Below are 21,595 nucleotides of genomic sequence, written 5' to 3'. Positions count from 1 at the left end.
TCACTCACCTTGATCCCTTCTCCTACAGCAGTTTTGGCCAGTAAGGGCTCATTTAATGACTGGTTGAAATGAATTACCAAAGTGGCCTTAAGAGGGGTTTGACCAGCAGAAGTCTGGACTTCAAGAGAAGAGATTGATTTGAAATCTTTTTCTTAAAATATTTTTGGTATGGGTAGATTGGAATGTATTAATGCATTTGTTCCATCCATTCATAAGAGCATACATTACTTGAATAATCAATGAAGAACCAGCTATGGGCCAGGCACTATACTGGGAATGAAAAAACATCTACATTCTGATGTGAGAGACAGACATGTAAGCATATAAGGCAATACATTCTACTCACAGTGACAACAGTCCTAAAGTAATAGGCTCGACATACTTTGGGTTTATTTCAGCTGGTAGAAGTAAACAAGATATTCTAAGTGTTGAATAGGACTTGTAACAATGTACCGCATATAACAGAAAAGTCCGAACAAAATTATTTTGAAACAGATGGGAGACTAAATTAGATTTGGAAGAGGACAAACATGCAAATGATGTCTTCTTCCCAGTAATCTCTTTTGCCCTCAGTTTTAATAACCTGGTACAGAGCATTTTGTCAGAAAATGATATATAGTTGACCCTTGAACTACATGGGTTTGAATTACATGGGTCCACTTATATGCAGATTTTTTCAACAAATAAAGCACAGTACAATAAATGTATTTTCTCTTCCTTATCAGTTTTTTAATAACATTTGCTTTTCTCTACCTTACTTTATTGTAAGAATACAGTACATAATACATGTGACATACAATATATGTGTTACTGGGAAGGCTTCCAGGCAACAACAGGCTATTGGTTTGGGGGGAGTTAAAAGTTATACGTGGATTTTTGACTGCTCAGGTGGAGTTAGAACCCCTAACCCCCACATATTTCAAGGGTCAACTGTAGTTGCTAACATTTCTAATGCTTTAGTATGTTTCGTCCATGTTGTGTGGAATACCTTATTTTCTTAAGTATTTTCTGTACCTAACCTAGATTAATCTCATAAAACCCTACAGAAAATGATATATTTTCTTCAAATGTGAAACATATGATTTACAGAAACTAAAGAGCATTTCCAAGCCATACTATACATGTGGGATGAAATCCAGATTTATTGGGTTTTAAAACTGGAGCTCTTAACTACTGCAATTATATTTACTCACTAGTCAAAGAGCGGGCAAGAGATGTGGTTCTGGTTTTCACATAGCTGATAAAAGAGGACTGTGATTGTATAATTCATCTTTCAACAGCTTAATTCTTAGTTAACTACTTAACATTCATGGACCTAGACTCCAATGTCCTTGTGAGTCTGTGGCTTTGTAATAATCTATTTGAACCTTATTCCTCACATGAGAAAAAAATGTGAAAATATAAGTATCTCTATATATAATACATCAAGAAAGATGCAAATAATCTTAAAAGTGTATGTGTTTGAGGTGGGGAGGGGCTGTATTCCCAAAATGTCACAGGTATTTTTCCAAAAATATTTTCAATGGTTAGAGCCAATTGCTGTGTATGTACATCTTCAAATGTCATTATGATAATTATGGATGTTGGAATTAATAGCCAGCCATGTGTTGGTAAATGTGTAACAGTTGACTCTAGGGGAAAAAAGGCAGTCCTGATTTTTAGTGTTCGCCGATTTCTATGATGTTAATACTTTCACCTTGGCTGACTTCAATCTACCAATGTGACATCTCTCAATACATTTGGAAAGCATAAACACAACCAGCTCTCATGAGCTTGTGTGAGCAGCTCCGCAAATAACTGCCCAGAGACGAAAACACAAAATCTACTGAAATCAGAAGTTTGGTTTTTTTCCTAGTCAAACTTAAATTTATTAAGAGAATTCACTAAAGAAAGCGAATTGAGGTAATAAAGGAAAACTAGAACTGGAAAACTTTTAAACACCTTTTTTTAAATATGCTAGTTTTCTTTAAAATAAAATAATGGCATTTCTATGTAATTGCTGACTGAATTAACAGCAAATCAACTTAGAAAGGGGAATGAAGATTACTGATACCAGATACTTATCTTGGAACACTAAAAGAAAAAGAAACGTGTCTCACCTAAAGAAGTTCTGGCTGGAACAGCATCCTTATTGATCCAGAAAGATACCCAGGATAGGACAACGATGAGTGTGCAGGGGATGTAGGTCTGGATGGTGAAGTATCCCATCCTTCTGCTCAGGTCAAAGTAGACAGACATGACCACATAATCTCCTGGAACAGAACAGAGCATCATGCCAACACTTATCAAACTTGGAAAGCATTTAGAATAGGGAGCCCAGATATAAACCCATGCTTATATTGTCAATCAATGACAGAGGAGGCAAGAATATACAATGAGGAAGAGACAGTCTCCAATAAATGGTGTTGGAAAAGTTGGACAGCCGTATGCAAAAGAATGAAACTGGATGACTACTTTAAACTATATAAAAAAATAAATTCAAAATGGATTAAAGACTTGAAACCATAAAACTTCTAGAAGAAAATATAGGCAATAAGCTCTTCAACATCAGTCTTAGTAATATATTTTTGGACCAGTGTAAGGCAAGGGCAACTTTATTTCTTAAAATAAAGAAATGGAATTACATCAAATTGAAAAGCTTTTGCATAGTGAAGGAAACCATCAACAAAATGAAAAGGCAACCTACTGAAATAGAAGATATTTGCAATTGATATCTTTGATAAGGGGTTAATATCCAATATATATATATAAAGAACTTACATAACTTAATATAAAAAAAGTCCAATTAAAAAATGAACAGAGGAACTGAAAAAACATTTTTCCAAAGAAGACATACATATTGCCAACAGGCAAAAGAAAAGATGTTCAACATCACTATCATCAGGGAAATGCAAATTAAAACCACAGTGATATATCAACTCATACATGCCAGATTTGCTATTATCAAAAAGACAAAAAATAACAAGTGTTGGCAAGGATGTGGAGAAAAGATAACCATCCTCATGCACTGTTGTTGAGAAAGTAAATTGGCACAGCCACTATGGGAAACCACTATGGAGGTTCCTCAAAAAATTATTAATAGAAATACCATACAATCCAGCAATTCTACTTCTAGATGTTTACCCGAAAACAAAAACACCAATTTGAAGAGATATATGCGTTCCTGTGTTCATTGCAGCATTATTTACAAATATGGAAACCACCTAGGTGTTCCATTCATAGATAAAGATGTAATATATATACAATGGAATATTAGCCATAAAACAAAGAATGAAATCTTGCCACTTGTGACAACATGGATGAACCTAGAGGGTATAATGCTAAGTAAAATAGAGAAAGACAAATATTGTCTTCTCTTACATGCGCAAACTAAAAAACAAAACGGAAACAGACTCATAAATACAGGGAACAAACTATTGATTACCAGAGTGGGGAAGGGTTGGGGGTAGATGAAATAGGTAAAGGTGATTAAGAGGTACAAACTTCTAGTTATAAATAAGCCATAGGGATGTAGTCAATAATATCGTCATAATTTTGTATGGTGACAGATGGTAACTAGACTTATTGTGGGGATCGTTTTGTAATGTATAAAAATATCAAATCACCTGATATATACCTAAAACCAATAGGATACTCTATGTCATTTATACGTCAACAAAAAACTGCAAAGCTTTTGAAAATAAGCATGTATTCAACTCTCATGTTCACACATTTAAATTCAGAGTTCCATACAAGGGGTATGTTGAAAACGATCTTCTTCCCCTTTGGGTTAAAAAACAAACAAAAACCCAGACTAAACTGAATTCTGATCCTTTCATAAGTAATGTGACTACCAGATGGAAGGAAACATTTTGAGTATATTGATAATATTTTCTTCTTTCAGGTGTTTCTGGAGGGTGCCTTCTCTGCCTGCTTAATATACACAGTATAAAACTTCTTGTTTGGTGGGGAGGGAGGGGAACAGTGTTTCTACACTGTGCCTCTCTTACCTGCAATGAACCCTAAGGTTTGTAACAATTTCCTCCTGTTCTCAGGACCTTTCTCTACACAAGCCACAGAGGAATAATATACTGGTAACTGACACTAGTAAATGCCGGTTTTACTCCATTTATAACCAAATTCCTATGCTGAGACATTTTTCTAATGTTTTCATTGAATCATATGGTTTTCCTTCATGGCACTTACTGCAATTCTTAATTTCTCATTTGTGTGGCTATTTTCTTAATCTCTCTCCTATTAGAATTAATTTATTTGCACGAGTTCACAAACAGTGCCTATTTTAGCGTACCACTGCAGGACCAGTACTTAGCATCCTGTTTGGCTACCAGTAGGTATTCAGTAACATTTGTTGAATAAATGATCAAAAGAAAGAATGCATTTATAAATTTAAACATAGAGGGGAAAAAAACACAAAAATCAAAAAGATGTGTTCTGGAACATTGGGTTGAAAACGGAGTTTATGTAAATGATCCTGATAGTAGAGTAATAAAGGAATCAAAGAATAACCATATGGCTATGCATGAGAACAATTTAATGTGACACAATTTGATGTCTCTAATTTTTTTAAAAATTCCATCTTTTTCATCTTATATGATTCGAAGTGAAATTTCAGAGCATTAAAAATTTTAAATAATATACTATTAAAATTTTTAGATAATATACTATGGAGACATGTCCCAGTTACTATATATTTATGCTTTCTTACATACTCTTAGGGAATAATAGTGTCAAAGACTATATCTGCTCTTGCAGTGTGAGATGAACATGAGACCACTTTTCAAATGTTGCTTTTTTTCTTTACTAAATTATAATTTGTCCTAAAATACATGAAGAACAAATCCAAATCCTGTGCTTTTAGTTTAATTATTTGGCTTTGTGCCTGTTTCTCTACTTATTTGGCTGATTTAGATTTGATTTGAAAATAAAGTACTTTAGAAGCCTCATGCACAGAAGATTGACTTAGCAGAGTGAGTTCTCACTCCTTAGTCCAGTTCTTCCTTCCTACTCACAAGTGTCATTCCACCGCCTTCCAAGCTGCTGAGACAGAAAACCCTCCATTGGCTACTCTTCCAAGGAGTAAAGACTCTCCCCCTAACCTTGCAGTGTTTCCTAAGTGTGGTTATAAAAACCTCTTAACACTGCCTTTGGCAAATTGATGTACTGCCACTTGTCTGAGTCAAGCTTTGTTAAGACAGTGATAGTGACCCAGAAACTAATTAGGGAATTTACCTTCCATTTGAACATCAGTTCCCTCTCAGAGATCATTAAGTAGCCATTAATGAGCAACTATCCCTGAAAACTTAAAGTGGGAATTTCTTGTTGGTAGTAAGTAGGTTTTGATTAGTTTTCTAAGATTATGCTTCTCTATGTTGATTTATCTGGACTTAAGCTACTTAAAATCATGCCATTTCATAAATTAGTTTGGTCTCTGCTTTTCTTCTAGTTTACAATATAATAGACCCAGGCTATAATTGTGGAATAAAGACACTTAATTTGAGATGATCCCTATTAATGTCTGTTTCTTTCCTGTTTCTTTGATCAGAATACTGTAGGCAAATGCAAGTTCTCATATTCTAGATAGGAAAAACAAGGAGAGGTTTTCTTTTTAAATAGTAATATTCAGTGGTGCTTTTTCTCCTTATTTTCAGAGTCCTTGAGAGTTTGCATTAATGATCTGACTCTTTTAAAGGTGAACTTTAATTTTGTCTCAAGTTAATACGATAATTACCTCAATTCAATACTCCACTTCCCTTTAGGTCATAATCTAAACGTCCATAGCCTATTTATCCATCAATTTCTATTTGAAGGTAATAGCTTCTGAGCATCTTTCATCTTTGCCAGCAAATCCAAAGCTTTTCTACCACTAGATTATGAATTCAAACTTGGGAACAGGCCATTTAAAAGCAAAGCAGCTTCACAGTGACAGCCTGATGCCTGTCTTATCTCTAAGGCCACAACGCTTTTTGTATTTTTAAAAACTCTGGGCCAAGGAGCCTATAAAATCAAAACCCCTGAAAGTGCCACATCAGTGATTCCTAAGCCCAAAAGGTTTAAATGCCAACCAAGTCAAAAGTGGTTATTTCAGCCACTTCAAATATATTCCTTCCATTGATTTAGTCTAACATATGATATTTAAAGTCATAGCATTTAATAAATTAGTTTGGTCCCTGTTTGTGTCTTAATTTAGAATGTTATAGACACAGGCTATGACTGAAAAGAGAAGACATAATTTGAATAACACCCACTAATGCCCATTCTTTCTTTATCTTTTATAAGCTTCTCACATCTGGTTTTAGGAAGAGACTATCAATGTTAATGAACGATGAATTCCAATTTTTTTTAACTGTGGTGCAAAACTATTTCTTAAAAACTTAACAATTCCAGTGGTAGAAAAATCTTCTACCCCGTGAACACCTGAAATAATGACAAGAAGTATTTTCTGGTTACCTGGAATGAGAACTACTATATACAGAGACTGGGGCTGAATGGTTTGCATACATTATCTCAACATCATTAATATCTTGTCAGGTTGGCGAAAAAAAAAAAAAGATTTCACTTTGTTCCTCACTCATGATTCTTACTCCACTTAAATATAGTTGAATAGAACTTATATTATTCTACTAGATTGACTTTAAAGACAAAATAGTGTTAGGCTCTCCTTATGCTCATAATAGTGTTAGTGTTATGCTCTTCTTTACATTCCTTTCTCTAGTCTCTTTATTTAAGTTAACAAATATTCTGAATCACTGCTATGCATACAGCCCTCTATTTTAGGGAGTATGGAGATTAAGACCTATGGAATCTCACAACTGATTCTAAATTAAATAGATTAAGATGGAACAAGATAATTTTCTCTTGACTACGATTCAGATAGACAGAGACATGTGTTGAGACAATGCATTAGATCTAACTATATCACCCCTTATTAAATACTTGAATCTGTGGTATACTTCTATGAGGTTGCTTTTGACCACAGGAAAGCAAGAGAGATGTTGGCTACATTTGCATTTGGGGAAACATAAAAAGCATAAAGGAAAAATATTTACACATTTAACATGTAAAACTTTAGGAGTGGCTGTCTGGCTTAGTCAGTAGAGCATGCAACTCTTGATCTTGGGGTTGTGAATTTGAGCCCCATACTGGGGACAGAGTTTGCTAAATCAATCAATCAATCAATCAATCAATCTACAGCTTTTAAAAAAGTTAAAAGAAAGAGAATGCTTTAGATAATTTTAAAAGGAAAATACAACACTTAAATAATATATCTACAAAATAAGAAATTTAAGGCCAGTATCACTGATACATAAACAATTCCCATTAATCATTGAGAAAAGAAACCCAAATTTTAATTAGGTTAAAAAAATGAATGGATAATTGATGGGTATATGAAGATTATCAACTTCAGTAGTGATCAGTGAAATGCCAAGTAAAAGAATAGTATTTCACTTTTAACCTATTATATTAGCAGGAAGTACAGACAAGATGTGAACTAAGAGCTACACACTTTTGGTAGGGGTAAACATTGACTTTTTGAAAGATAATGTGGAAATATTTTTTTATAAGGATTTTATTTATTTGAGAGAGAGCATGAATGAACATAGGGGGAACAGCAGAGGGAGAGGAAGAAGCAGGCTCCCCACTGAGCAGGGAGCCCAACATGGGACTTGACCCGAGGACCCTGGGATCATGATCCTGAGCCAAAGGCAGATGCTTAACCAATTAAGCTACCCAGGTGCTCCAGAAAATATATTTTAAAAAATATTTAACTTCAAGATATCTGGAATAAACACTGCCCCAAAAATGCTTTGTAAATATTGCCTTTTAATTGGCACCACACTTTTCTCCAGGTTTGCTGTGTTCCCAAAAGAATGAGTAGAATACCTATTCCTTGGGCAGAATCACAGTCCCTGAGCTTATGGAGTCTAGAGCATTATGGGTAAGTAATGACTTTCAAGTTTAATCAGTTGTTAACTTCTATACATGCCACTCCCATGTGTTTCTGCATCCATCACCTGCCCACCATTCCCAGTGGTGTCTGAGGCCCCTATTAACTTTTCTGGAATTACATTCAGTATTCTTCCAGCAACTAGGTCCTGTGAGGTCAGAAGGGAAAACATAGCCAAACTGTAATTCTTGCCATCAGGGAGTCCTCAGGCTAAGAAGACATAGGGATATAGCAACACTACTCAGTGGCACAAGGGCTCTAACAAAAAATATACACGCTAATTTATCTTACACACCATAATAAAATGAAGTATCTGGCAAGCACATTTCTGGAAATTCTACTTAAATAATTCCAATCTTTGAAACCTTAAAGAGATCCATGTTCCTCTTCACAGAAAGTCCAAGCCCCTTAGTCTGGCATGGGAGGCGGTCTATAATCTGAATTTAACCTAGACATTTCTCATTATTCCCTTCATGTAGACAAAGTAAATTAAATATTTTCACTTCACATTTGTATGATTTTTCTGCCTTTATTCTTCCTGACCTCCTGTCTCTCCCAGATTCCTAGCACATCTCCTTTTCCTCATTCCAACTTCCAAATGTCCCCAGCACTACCACACTACCACACACACATACTCGGTACGATGACTAGACTTGTGCTAAGATGGTAGTTACCTTAAGTAAAATACAAAATTAAATAAAATTTAAAAATCTATCCCCCCGGGCGCCTGGGTGGCTCAGTTGGTTAAGCGACTGCCTTCGGCTCAGGTCATGATCCTGGAGTCCCGGGATCGAGTCCCACATCGGGCTCCCAGCTCAGCGGCGAGCCTGCTTCTCCCTCTGACCTTCTCCCCTCTCATGCTGTTTCTCTCTCTCTTGCTCTCTAATACATAAATAAATAAAATCTTTAAAAAAAAAAAAAATCTATCCCCCCATTCATCAAGGCATTTTCAAGTGCTCGGTAACTACATATATATTATGATAGTATAGATCACAGAAAAGCTACTTCATCATAGAAAGCTCAATTGGACAGTACTAGTTTAGACAAATCTTTCTAAAATTTACCTCTGTTCATTCCATTCCCTTCAAGTTTCTCAGTTTAAAATCCATACTGCTTAGCATGTGTTTCTGGTCCATTTTACCCTTGGTCCATCCCCGCTGTATCTCACACCATTTATGATTTCCCCCTTTAATGCCCACCCAACTTGATTTACTTTCTATTCTCCTAAGAGAATAGGTACTGCTCATTCTTTTGTCTTCATTTGTCATGTTACCTCCAATTTCAGGAATATCCCCTGTTCCTATGTTCATGTCACACATGTATACACTCCTCCAAACCCTTCAATAAGTGTCCATTGATATCAGGACACACTAAAATCCTTTAATTTGTCCTTTAAGACTTTGTATAGTCTTTCCCCTGACTGCATCTCTAGCCTCATCTTAAATAGTATTTCCTCATACTCCAACTGGTGTTCTTGTGGTTCCTTAAATGTCCCCACTACTTCTTGCCTTAGTATCTTTTCACATGCTGATTCTCTTGGTTAAAAATCTAATACCCCCATCTTTTCTTTAACTCCATTCTTTCTTCAGATGTCAATTTATTCCATCATCAAAGAAGTCCTTAATAGATCTAATGTCTTCAGTAAAACCTCATAGTATTATATGACAGCTAGAGAGCTGATCACAATTTAAAGAATATGATTGGTGTGACTATTAGATTATAATATTCAATTGGTTCACAAGTTCCATGAGGGAAGTAGCTATACTTAGTTACCTATTTTAGTCTCAGCATCTAGTACAGTGCCTGGTACACAGAAGGAGCTCAACAATTATTTGTTAAATGAATAAATGTTTTAGCTTAGAAAGCAATGAAGAAAACCCTGGGTGAACCCTATACCAAAAAACATTTAAGACCAAGACAGAGATCAACATGAGCTTTTGAAATATTAAAACTTCACTTTAGAAATTATTGCTTCTGGAAATATTTTTACTGGATACCTTGCTAAACTTAATCCCCAGAGATGTGAATATAAGGTCACAATGAGCTGTTAGCAATCTTAACTGCTTGCCAAGAAGAAAAAAGGGAAGGGAAATCAGCTATATCAAAGTGACCGCATTATGCTTATTAAAGAATCGATTGGTGATTTGAGTTTCTCAACCAGATCCAATTAATGAGAGAGACAACAAAGGGGCTTGGCTGCTGAAAGAGATCAATCAGCCTTTCACCTTAAGTCTAATAGGTAGATGTGTTTTCATTTCAAAACTTCACCGTTTTTATTTCACCTGTTATTTCTTTAAGCTCATATGTTGCAAAAAACAAAATAGCAACTGGAAAAATTACAGTGGAAAATTAAAAGTGTAATTTATAATTTTTTTCTAGGCTAAGTCTATCTTTTAAAGACTCCCTCTGACTTCTCCACTGAGCAAAGAGAGCATAGAACTGTGGTGAAGACCAGGAGCTGCGTCAAGTTAGATTTCCTAGAAGCAGAGGTAGAGTCAAGAATTCCTGCAAGGGTGAGTGACTTATTGGGGTTTAACTGTTAAAAGAAGGGGAGTGAGGGAAGGAAGCAAGACCTCACAGTGGAAAAAAAGCTAAGCATAAGTAGGAGAACTTCTAGGAGGTTCTGGAACAAACTGTACCACAAAGTGCCCCCTCGAGGCAAGAGCAGCCGTCATTTGCGCTCTGTAGGCTGTGGTGGAGTGGCCTTAATCTCCTAGTTGAGATGGTTCTATTTTGGCCAAATGCAATTCTGTAGAGAAGGGGACAGTGGTGGGCTGTAAGCAGCCACCTCTTACAGCACCTGGAGGATGGGTACACCAGCTCAGAGAAGAAGGGAAGGAGGGGTCATCAAAATGTCCACTACAGGAACGCCTGGGTGGCTCAGTTGGTTAAGCATCTGCCTTCGGCTCAGGTCATGATCCTAGGGTCCTGGGATCGAGTACCCACATTGGGCTCCTTGCTCTGCAGGGAGCCTGCTTCTCCCTCTGCCTACTCTGGCGGCCACTCCCCCTGCTTGTGTGCTTGCTCACACACTCTCTCTCTGACAAATAAATAAATAAAATCTTTAAAAAAAAAAGTGTCCACTACAAGAGCTGTGATGTCAGACTGGCTAGGTTCAAAAGTCTTACTTCTGCCACTAACTGATTGTGTGATTTGGGGAAAGTACCTTAATTCTCGGAGTCTCAACTTCCTTACGTGTAAATAGGGATAGTAAAAAACCTCACCTCACAGGGTTATTGTGAAACTAAACTAAAAAGAGTTAATATATGTGAAGTGCTTGGTATAATTCCTGGCCCATAATAAAAGGCCCATTAATGTCATATATTATTACAAAGTAGCATAATCTTTGTAATATTATTAATACCATTCTGGCACATATAAGCATAGAAGAAATAGTACTCTACATCTAAAAGAGAATTGGTTATAAAGGGTCCTAGAATTTATCCATATCAACCAATTTTGTCCTCTTAAACACCCATCAAAGAAGATTGGTGTTTTATCCAAGGACACAGAGCTACCTAGTGGCAGACCCCTGACTCCTGTTTCCCAAAGCAATACTCCTTTTGTAGTAAATAGCCTGTTCATTTTAAGCCAATGGTTAGGATCATGGAAATAAAGGGGGGGTGGGGAGGGAAAGCAGAAAGTTGAACAATTACTGAATGTAGTTAATATAGCTGGTTTGGATAACTGGGGGTCCCAACAACAAAGAGAAAAATTCCTTTTGTTTGCTCTTGAACCTTATGTAATAGGCATATTACTTTTAGGAGGATGGAAACTCAACCATACTAGAGTTGTCCTCCTGGAGAATAGCTTTAGATAAAAGGAAGCTTAATATTTGTAAAGCCTCCAGAGATTAGTGGTTTCCCCTAGGTTTACACAGTGAACCTAAGTTTTGCTAATATCTTAGTTCTCTGCAGTTCTGTACTAGAAAATTCTCTTTACTAGATTTAATAGTGTAAATCACTCCTCTTCTTCACATGCTTTAGAAGCCACAGTTTCTTAGCTCATTGTGACCTTCTGTAATACAATTCATTATTTGGGGTTCATTACCAAATTCCAACAAATAGCAAATAGTAGCAAATAGCAAATAAATTCACCTTGAGATTCATATAAATAAAACAACTCTGGCTCAGAAATCTAAAACTGAAGATAGAAATGAATGCATTTGCCACTTTGATCCATCCAAAAGGAATGCAATTTCTCAGCATAATTAAATCTAACTCCTACAAACATCTGACTAGATACTAAACACGTTTTATATAAGTGCAGAATAGGTTGTGGTAGCAGAAAATACACAGAATCCAGTCCCAGAATTCAAGTACTAGTAATGACACAAACAAGGTCCAGAGAGTAGGATAAGTTGTTTAAATTCTCCCAGGAAAGTAAGGATAAGCATACCTAAGGCTGTTGTGAAAACCACATTTGCTAATGGTAGGAAAAGTGCTTTGTAATTTTTCAGAGATGATGTATACACGTTATATATTATTACATAGCAGCATAATCTTTGTAATATTATTAACACCATTCTGGCACATATAAACATAGAAGAAATAGTACTCCCTATCCAAAAGAGAATTGGTTAGAAAGGGTCCTAGAATTTATCCATATCAACCAATTTATCCTCTTAAAGACGCATCAAAGAAGATTGGTATTGGCATTCTATAGTATTGGTAAGTAAGCTTCTTCTTGAGTGAAATGTTTTTATCCTATGTTAAAAGGCTACCTGCAACCATCAGGAGTAATAGTAAAGCATTCAGTCTTATTCTTATTTATATGAACGTCATTGTATCCATGAACATCATTAATACTATCATTTTAACATAGGTCACAGATTTGTGTCACAAAAATCATCTCTTCTGTTCAACATGACACTGAAGTATGAACTGATTACATATCAACATGGCTTGGCAGTCAAAGGTGACAAAATATCCTTTTATGTATGGTTAGTCCTCATGTAGAGTATTACTACAACACCACCAGATCTCCTAATTTATCTCTCTGAGAAGTCCCATTTTGGGGGAAATTTTAAAATGTGAATTCATATTCCAGCAACTTTGCTCCCTTGGCTCTAAGTTGCTGACTAGAAGTATTTTCAACAACTCAGGAGAGAGAGAGACTAATAAGAAGCACATACCATAGTACAGTTAAATTTGTCAACTTTGATAAGAAAATTAAAGTGGCTTAATAGAGGTATGGCTGGATATTTGAGAAATCCTAAGAAAAATAGTAGTTGTTTACTTCCAGTCCACCATAGGTAAGTGCTAGATAATGAAGGATTTTTTTTTTTTTTTTTGCTCCTTGTAATTACAGATTGTAACTGATTTGTCACAGTTGTAATCCCAGAGCCACAGAAAAGGGGTCAATATGTTACATTTGCCATTCTGACATATACATGATGAGAGTGCACTTCACAGAGGAAAAGAACAGAAATCCTACTTGCAACCTGCTGAAAGAAACAAGATTTCCCAACATGAAAAGGCATGGTCCACAGTTCTGTCCATGAAAAATGGAGTCTTTGGCCATGGGCAGCTACAGTTCCCTCTATTTTCCATCCTTTTAGAAAGTACCAGAAAGAAGAGATTCCACTCTGACTTTCTCCCACTTCATGCATTCTGTTATCTGATAGGCAAAATTGAGACACTTGCCCACTTAGGAGTTTCCTTACTGGATAGATCTAATAATTTCTTGCATCTGTTCTCCATTTGGTAACATCTCCTGAGTCAAGCCATGGACTAATTTTTAGAGGTTAATCCAGAAGTTGTTCTCACCCAGTCCCTACTTTAGGTACCCAATTGTTGCCAGCCTGCTATTCCAAGCAAGTAGTCGGTCTTGTACACCAACTTCTCCTCTGAGTTGGGTCATCCCAAAAATTAGATTTGGATGAGACATAATACGAATCTTCCAAATCAGTGCTACCAGCAATAAAGACGGTATTTGAATTCTATCTGGTGGATTTATGAATGTATCTCACAGATGGTTTCAGAATCCGGAGGCAAAGAGAAAAATGTTATTAATGATTTTAATTCAAACCCAGAAAACTTTTCTGGAGAAATAACCATGTCAGTAGAAACACTGTAATTTCTTATTTTTATTCATCTGATGGGCCTGGCATAATTTTGTGTTTGAAGCCAGACCTGATTAATCTAACCCAGGCACTGACATTTTCTTAAAAGGCTCCACAGAAGTTGAGAAACCTAATGTTATCAGAATACCAAGCTTTCTAAAACAGCTTTGAAAGCAGCTGGAAAAAGAACATCCAAATTCAGGCAACTGCAGGCAATGGTTGGAAAAGGTCAAATCACAAAATGTTCCCCACGACGTCAAATCACTCCTGGGGATACTCTGCAAAATTATAAGCTTAAAGACTTGACCTCACTTGCTCTTTGCTCTATGCCCAACCACTCAATTTTAAAGCTTTCTTCCCCCTGCTAGAATTCTCTCACCCAGGAAGTTTCGCATTTTGTGATATTCAAGATAATTTTTAAGATATTTGTTAAAAATCATTACTAACATTTTTTTTAAAACTCTGTAAATTATATCAAACTACATAGAGTTGGTTCCAAAAAGCTCAACTTCTCTGAAAAAGGAAGCTGTATCTTTTGGTTGGGAAAGCACTGGACTCAAAGTCAGCAGACCTGTGCTCTAATTCCTGCCTGTTTATGATCTTTTTGTGTAATCTTGGGTAAATCCATTTTTCTTTCTGGTTCTTTTTGTGTTTTTTATAAAATAAAACTATTCACTTAGATAATGGATCTTGTGGGGACCCTATATAAAATGTAAAATATGATTTTAATATTAAATTTATTATTAGTGATATTATTTAAATCTGCATATTTGAAACATATCCAAAATTCACCAACGGCTCTAAACTTTATGAAAAATGAAGAAATGAGATACATGACAAAAAAAAAAAAAACCCTGGCAATTTCTGAGTTTGACATTAATTCGCTCTACGACCTTAAGCAAGTTACTTGTCTAGTCTCAGTTTTAGCACATGGAAAAATTGGGATAATAGTCATTCTTCCCTACTAGAATTCTGGTGAAGTGGAATGATTCCTGTTGAGTGTTGAGAACAGGGACTTGAGACATAGTAGGTGCTTAATAAATGTTACTGAACATTGTTACCATTATTTTTTTTCCTTTTCCTAATGTTTTCACATAACTCAGAGGATCTTATGGCCTTGAGAATCTAGTTTATACCAGAGCTGTTCATTTTGATTTGTTTCTATAATAAACATCCATTTTTCTCCATTTGTCAGGAATGCAAAGCTTAGTCTCATTCATTCCTCCTCTGGTTTTAAATGTAAGACATTTAAAAGCTGGACACCTGACAGAACCTCTTACACTGTAATGGCCTTGGAGTCAAAGATAAGAGAGCAGAACAATCTATCCTTTTCCTTCCCCTGACAAGACTCCATTACAGACGTAAAACCATGAGAAGGCCACAGCATAGCAGGGATGTAAGAATGCCCCCTACTGGCGGTCAGCAGTCCTTGTACTCACGATAGTGCCCACTAAGAGAAGCCCAGGGCTGGTGAGATGACCTGTGTCCTGCCTCTACTCAACTATTAGACACAATCACCTCCTTTTACCCACCAAAAAGCCCTTGTTGTGACTTGAGTAATAAAGGAAAATAATACAAAGATTTGAGAAAAGCATGCAACCACATCCATTTGCTGATTTTATTTGGCAATCACATCTCAAGGCTTTTTGATTTATATTTCAGAGAATGAATTCTAACATCAATCTGTTTGCCACATGGAGTCTTGTATCTCGTTCAATTTATAACGGACAGTCTAGATCAGAGGGCTGATGCTCAGCATTCTCTGTCCACAGGGAGATAGGGAATTGTGTTTTTGGGCAAAATGGACCTCCAGGAGCAAGTGTTCTGGGAGAAGGATCATGGGAACCAAGGCATGTAGGTATCTGCCTCATATCAGGTTTCTGCTATTGCAGGATTGATATAGGAGATTATTAAAGGCCCTCCAAATCCTTTTTTTTTTCCCCTGAATTGGCACTTGCTTTATTTTCACAGATGGTATTCCGTGTCTAATCAGCATCAAGAACAATGGTTTAATGCTCTGCTCACCAAAACTCAAAGTGTCTTTGGCCTCATTATATAGGGAATTTTCAGTACTTTCATTGCTGAATTTGGATTTGATCCTAGGGTGTCATAGCTGAAAGAGAATTTAGAGATCAGGCCAGTTTCTTCATTTTCTTGATGAGAAAGTGAAGCTCTGAGGAATACTGGAGCTTGCCAAAGGTCACACCACAGAACCTTCACCAGAAGTTAGGTCTCTCAATTTACCCCTGAGAGCTTTTTTGTTTTCATTAATACTGTCATTTGAATAACTAAACTGTGAGTTGTAAAATTGAAGTATGGTTTTATGTATTAAAGATTTAATTAGATGTTCTCTCTCCTTTCCCATACTTGAGTTCCTAAATAAACTTCAAAGTAACCAATTCTTTCTGCAGAATAACTGCATTTATGATTTGCAAATAAGATAAAAATAATATTAACTGTAGAGAGCTGTTATTTGCTAAGCACTATTGTTCTATCAACATTGAGGCAACAACCTCTTAGCAGCTAATCACAAGAGATCTCTCAAGGAGGATTTGATGTTAACATCACTAAAATTATAGCCTACTTGGAATCTGGTGTTTAAATAATGGCAAATTGAAGTGCCTTGCTTCCCCTCTGCAGCCTTCTTGGCAGGGAGAAAAAAAAATGAAACACCTCACCTTTTTTCAAGCAGTTTCTAAAGGATGTGCACTTTGCAGAACTTATTAACGTGAATTTATAGCCCCTTTGGCCCAAACAGTTCTTTGACAACATACTGGATTTGGTGGCATGAAAGAGTAATTGGAAAAATTTATAAAACCTGGTTTTCAAGGTTATAAATTTTCAATGATATTAAAGAATTGGAAATAGCTGCTTTAAGTTAAATATTTAGTATATTTAATCTTTACAATGCTAGGGAAGAAACTCTTGGTCATGTTTTAAGACTTATGTCTTTGGTGAACAATCTGCAATCTACCCCAATGTCAAATTCACCAAGCTTATATGTAGCTCAACTTTTTTTTTAAAAGCTAAAAGATTTTAACTTTATTAACAATTAAGAGTATACTAATATGTGTATCTCAAATAAACTGAATTATTTAAGACATACTCCTTTCATAGTCATACAATTAATAGAGAGGGAACAGGAACCAGCCTGCTGGACTAACACATCTGTATTATGCATCAACTTCAATGGCAATTATTTCTCCAATTCTTCTTAAGAGAAAAATGCCAGACAAGTTAGAAGCAAAAAAAGGTTTGCTTAAAAAAACCCTGCATGTATAGGATAAGTTTAGGTCCTCAAAAACCAGGTAAAAAATGATAAAATAAAACAAATGAGAAAAACTGGTTAAACTTCTCATACTAAATTATATTAAAGGCATTTTAGCAAAATAAAGCATTAAACTGTACTTAGTAGACATATACATTCTTTTTCATAGCTACTTCATTACAGATTGATGGACTTCAATCTACTTGAATAAAGAATTATCTGAAAGCCATGCTGACTGAGTGTAAGGTAAAGAAAGCAAACATCCCCAGCCATTTTTTGCATGAACATGGATTCTACCATTTAATGGAGACTCAAGGCCAAAAATTTTTAGTGGGTATATTTTACTTCCAGTATAGATTCTCTTCATGTAAGATCATAAAAATGCAATACAATGCGATGAGCCCAATTTAGGAATTATGTGAGGCAGCCCCTATTAACACAGACAGCTCCAATGAGGGAACAAGAAAAGCTAAATTTGGTGTCACTGGGGCTCATTATGTAAGTAGAATAATCAAGTACAAGGAACTAGAACAGACTGAAAATAGGAAACATCGTGCCCTAACAGTCATTCAATCAAGGCTGATTTGATTGTTTTGATGACCAAAATAACCCATGTGAGAAATCCACAATGAGTGTGAAGAGTTCAGTGTCCTATAAACACACACAGTGCTCAAAGATTAGCAGTATGACCCATCTCTACAAAAGCTGAAGAAAACATTGCTTGAAATGAAAGATAGGGGAAGATCTGTTTTTAAAAGAACATGGATACTTTTAAAGGAATGTTGACATTTCGCTTTCAAAACTGAAATTAAACATGAAGTAGAGCCTGGTACAGGATATGTCTGAAGTGCGTAAGAGCTTTGATCTCCCAATGGATAACTGAGACAGTGCTTGAACTTAAAAACTGTTCAAGATTTTATGAACACCCTAAAATTATGATACAGAATAGCAATCTTAAAATGACTTTGGCCAAAATGAGCTACAAAAGACCTGCACTCAGAGAGACCCCAGTTGCCTGGAGCTGGCAAGGAAGATGGGAGGGGCTCAACGACGGCCTGAAGACCCCGAGTGCCCTTTGACCTCACTATCCAATGAACCTACAACATTTCTAGTAGGAAAGATATATCAAAGGCTTTTAATTATTGGGCAATATGGAGACAAAGTGAAAATTTGTTTATGACTACACTTTTAAGATCTTTTAGGCATTTAGGGCTATTCCTTTACTTATTTTTAGCTGTTTACACAAAGTTACCAAATTAATATCTCTGAAAGAAAATAACAGATTACTACAGTTCAAAAGGTGTCTTCTATAGCTCATCTTTTGTAGAAAGACATTAACTGTGGTGACATAAGCCTTGCCCACATTCCTTCATCACTCCTCTATATAGTTTGACCATTATTCTTATTAAGAAAAGACAGTGATAAAGGATAGACTATAAACAGATTCCTTTGCTCCTAGTTCCAAAGTAATTCCTTTAAACAACTATCACTTTAGAGTAAGTGAAAGAGGTATTAATAGAAAAAGAAAATACATATAGCTTAGACTTTAGAATTAGAAGAAATCTCAAGGATCATCTAATCCAGCTATAAATGAAGCTCAGAGTTAAAATGATACATCCAGGGCCACACAATTAGTTAGCATCAGATCTAAATATAGAATTCCAGTAGCTTGATTCTCAATTTGAAATTCTCTCCTGGTGAATTTTCACTAAAAGTGTTACACCTAATTTTTTGCTGCATGCACTGACGTAATAACTCAATAACCAAAACCACAGAAATATGCAATTCTAGATATCAACTTGTTCAATACTTGCATCTTAGAAATGAAGAAAGGAAAGCCCTTACTCCTCAATCTTCCTCCCAGAGAACTGGAAGCTATCAGTGCTCTGTCCTAGGTTACCTTGTGTAATATGGTGTAAGAGGGAGAGGAGAGGAGAGAAAGTAACTTTGCATTGGAGAAAATTGATTATCTGCCAGCTGGGAGCTGAGCTTGGAGCAACAGCATTTTGCAAGTACTGATGTTTCCTCCCTACATGTCTCAAGAAGGGAAACCAGGGCAGTTTCTAGCATTGTTCCTTGAAGAGCTGTGGCATGCTGTTAGTAAAACAAACACAGACAAGGGAAGGGATGCCAACAAACCGTCTCTCCACACTTAGTCAACTGTCCTCCAGGGAGAGACTGACAGTGTCTCTCTGCCTCGAGGAGTAAAATAATGCCACTTGCTTAATGTAGGTTGAATGACCGAGATGAAAATCTGAGGCGAAATCAATATACCTCCTCACTGTATCTCTGCCAGGGAAGAGAACTTGGGATAACTAAGCAGGAGAGATACTTGGCTTGGCATGCAGCCATGTTCTCTAATCCCCAGGAAAGGAAGAGCTTTCAGAAAGTTGGACCAGCAGTTATAGGAAAACACAATTTTTCTCGTAAATTATGAGGATCTAAGCAAAAGCATGGTAAAGGCTGAAATTATAGCTCATGTTTTCCATTTCTCTGGTCTTTTCCTCCTGATGCTCTCTGTCCTGTGTGACCAAAGATCTCCTTCGCAGCCCTTGCCCAACTTCACCCAGAGCCTCTGCCTTACCTGCTTGCCCTGAGCAACAACACTCTCTGTTCTAAACAAGTTTATGCAGTGAAAACGGTGTGGGCTTTGAGTTTCAATCTGGATCTGCACCTTGACTCTAGTTCTTACTAGATAATCAACTTAAGGTAAGCTACTTAACTCCTTGGAACATGTTTCTACATCTCACTCAACTCTCTTCTGTGTAACATTTCCTCCCTTCTGACGGAACTGGTAGAAAGGAAGACAACATGATAGACCAGATATCTAATGATTATCTTTCCTAACAGCATTGCTTTTTATAGGGGAATCCTGTAGACACAATACTTTAACTCAGTGGATAAGACTCTCAATATTGTGATTTCTGGTGTTATGGCATTTATGAGTCTAGCATCATATCCAGAGCCATTAAAACTACACTGAGAAGACAGACGGTCTAATCCACCATTAAGGCCAAACTTCAGTATTGCTCATGTTTGGCGATGTGAGCTTCCAATGATGGTTGGATTACATGATAAATAAGGATACTCCCAATCCTATAATCTTACAAAAATCTTAGATTAAGTCATAAACCCTAAAGCAGATCATATAGATGATTAGATAGAGAAGACAGACTAAAACATCCTAATATCAACCTAGAATAATCTTAAGTTTTTTGAGCATTGTTTTAATTTTGGAGGAAAATCCATTTATCCCCAAATACCTAAAGTACAGGCAATAGTCAAGATTTTCATGCCAAAAGAAATGATTTATATTCAAAACACACACTTTGTCAGTGTTGGAGATTTGATAGCTTTGCTAAAAACAATCCTTAACACAAATCAAGGAGCTTCGGGCAATCATGGTCTCTTAATCTCTATTACTTAGATGTCTGTACTTAACCTTTTTTTCTCTCTCATCATCCCTTAATAGTGCCACTGTTGAATTCTAATGATGGTAGGTTTGCAGAGGTAATGATGTCTGGGAATTTCCTCTGAAATTTTAGAATTTTAAGTTTTAAAAAGTTAAGGAAGATTGATTGCTATCAGAAACAAATAGATTTAGAGTAACCAATGTTTATTGATTATCTGCTATAAGCCACTCCCAGTGGGAGGACCTGAAGATACAAGGGTAAATGAGAAATTCTCAGCTCACAAAAGGCCAGTCATGCAAAATGAGAGGTAAATAGGCAATTCATAGCACTGTTACAAGTGCCATGAAAGAGAACAAAGCAAGAGAGGTGTAAACATTCTCAGGGGTTACTTCATCTCAACTGAATCATGAAGGCCAGAAAGAGTTATCAGGTGAAGAAGGCAAGTAAATGATATGTAGAAGAAACAGCAAGGCATGTGAGGCTAAGAGCCTGAAATATTTGGGAAATTACAAACAGTTCTATGGGTATAATATAGAGTATCAGGAATGAGTGAAGGAAAAGGCAGAGAAGGAACGCTTGGAGAAGTAGGTAGTACTATCTAGAAATCTGAGAATCCTAACTCCAAAATGGTGTATAGGACCCAAACAAACCTTATATATCAGATCTTAAAGTGTAGCTGCTACATACATTTCCACTGAGGCCTCTTCAGTGCCCATATCACCTGCAATCTTGGTGGGAAATGATGTGATTACTAGAACCCTATTTATTTTACCTTAATAACAGAATTTAAAATTGTTCATAAAAATAGAAGTTAATGATAGAAAGGATACATGAGGAGACAATGAGATAATACTGAATGTCCAGATAATTAAAAAGGATTCTAGGGGCACCTGGGTGGCTCAGAT

At 36.2% G+C, this 21,595-nt stretch overlaps 1 protein-coding gene across 2 annotated transcripts in view; it reads right to left on the bottom strand.

Moving 5' to 3' along the window:
• Window positions 1-21,595, bottom strand: part of GABRG2 (gamma-aminobutyric acid type A receptor subunit gamma2) — a 102,139-nt gene that overhangs the window by 15,417 nt on the left and 65,127 nt on the right. For both annotated transcript variants that reach the window (XM_032403670.1, XM_032403671.1), the window contains exon 7: window positions 2,100-2,252. In XM_032403670.1, coding sequence (XP_032259561.1) covers window positions 2,100-2,252 — 153 coding nt within the window. The remainder of the gene's footprint in view (window positions 1-2,099; window positions 2,253-21,595) is intronic.

This window comes from Phoca vitulina, unplaced genomic scaffold (assembly GCF_004348235.1).
Source record: "Phoca vitulina isolate PV1807 unplaced genomic scaffold, GSC_HSeal_1.0 scaffold6, whole genome shotgun sequence".
NCBI classification, from domain to species: Eukaryota; Metazoa; Chordata; class Mammalia; order Carnivora; family Phocidae; genus Phoca; species Phoca vitulina.
Note: the sequence above shows the minus strand (reverse complement) of the source record. Positions and strands in the feature narration are given on the sequence as shown.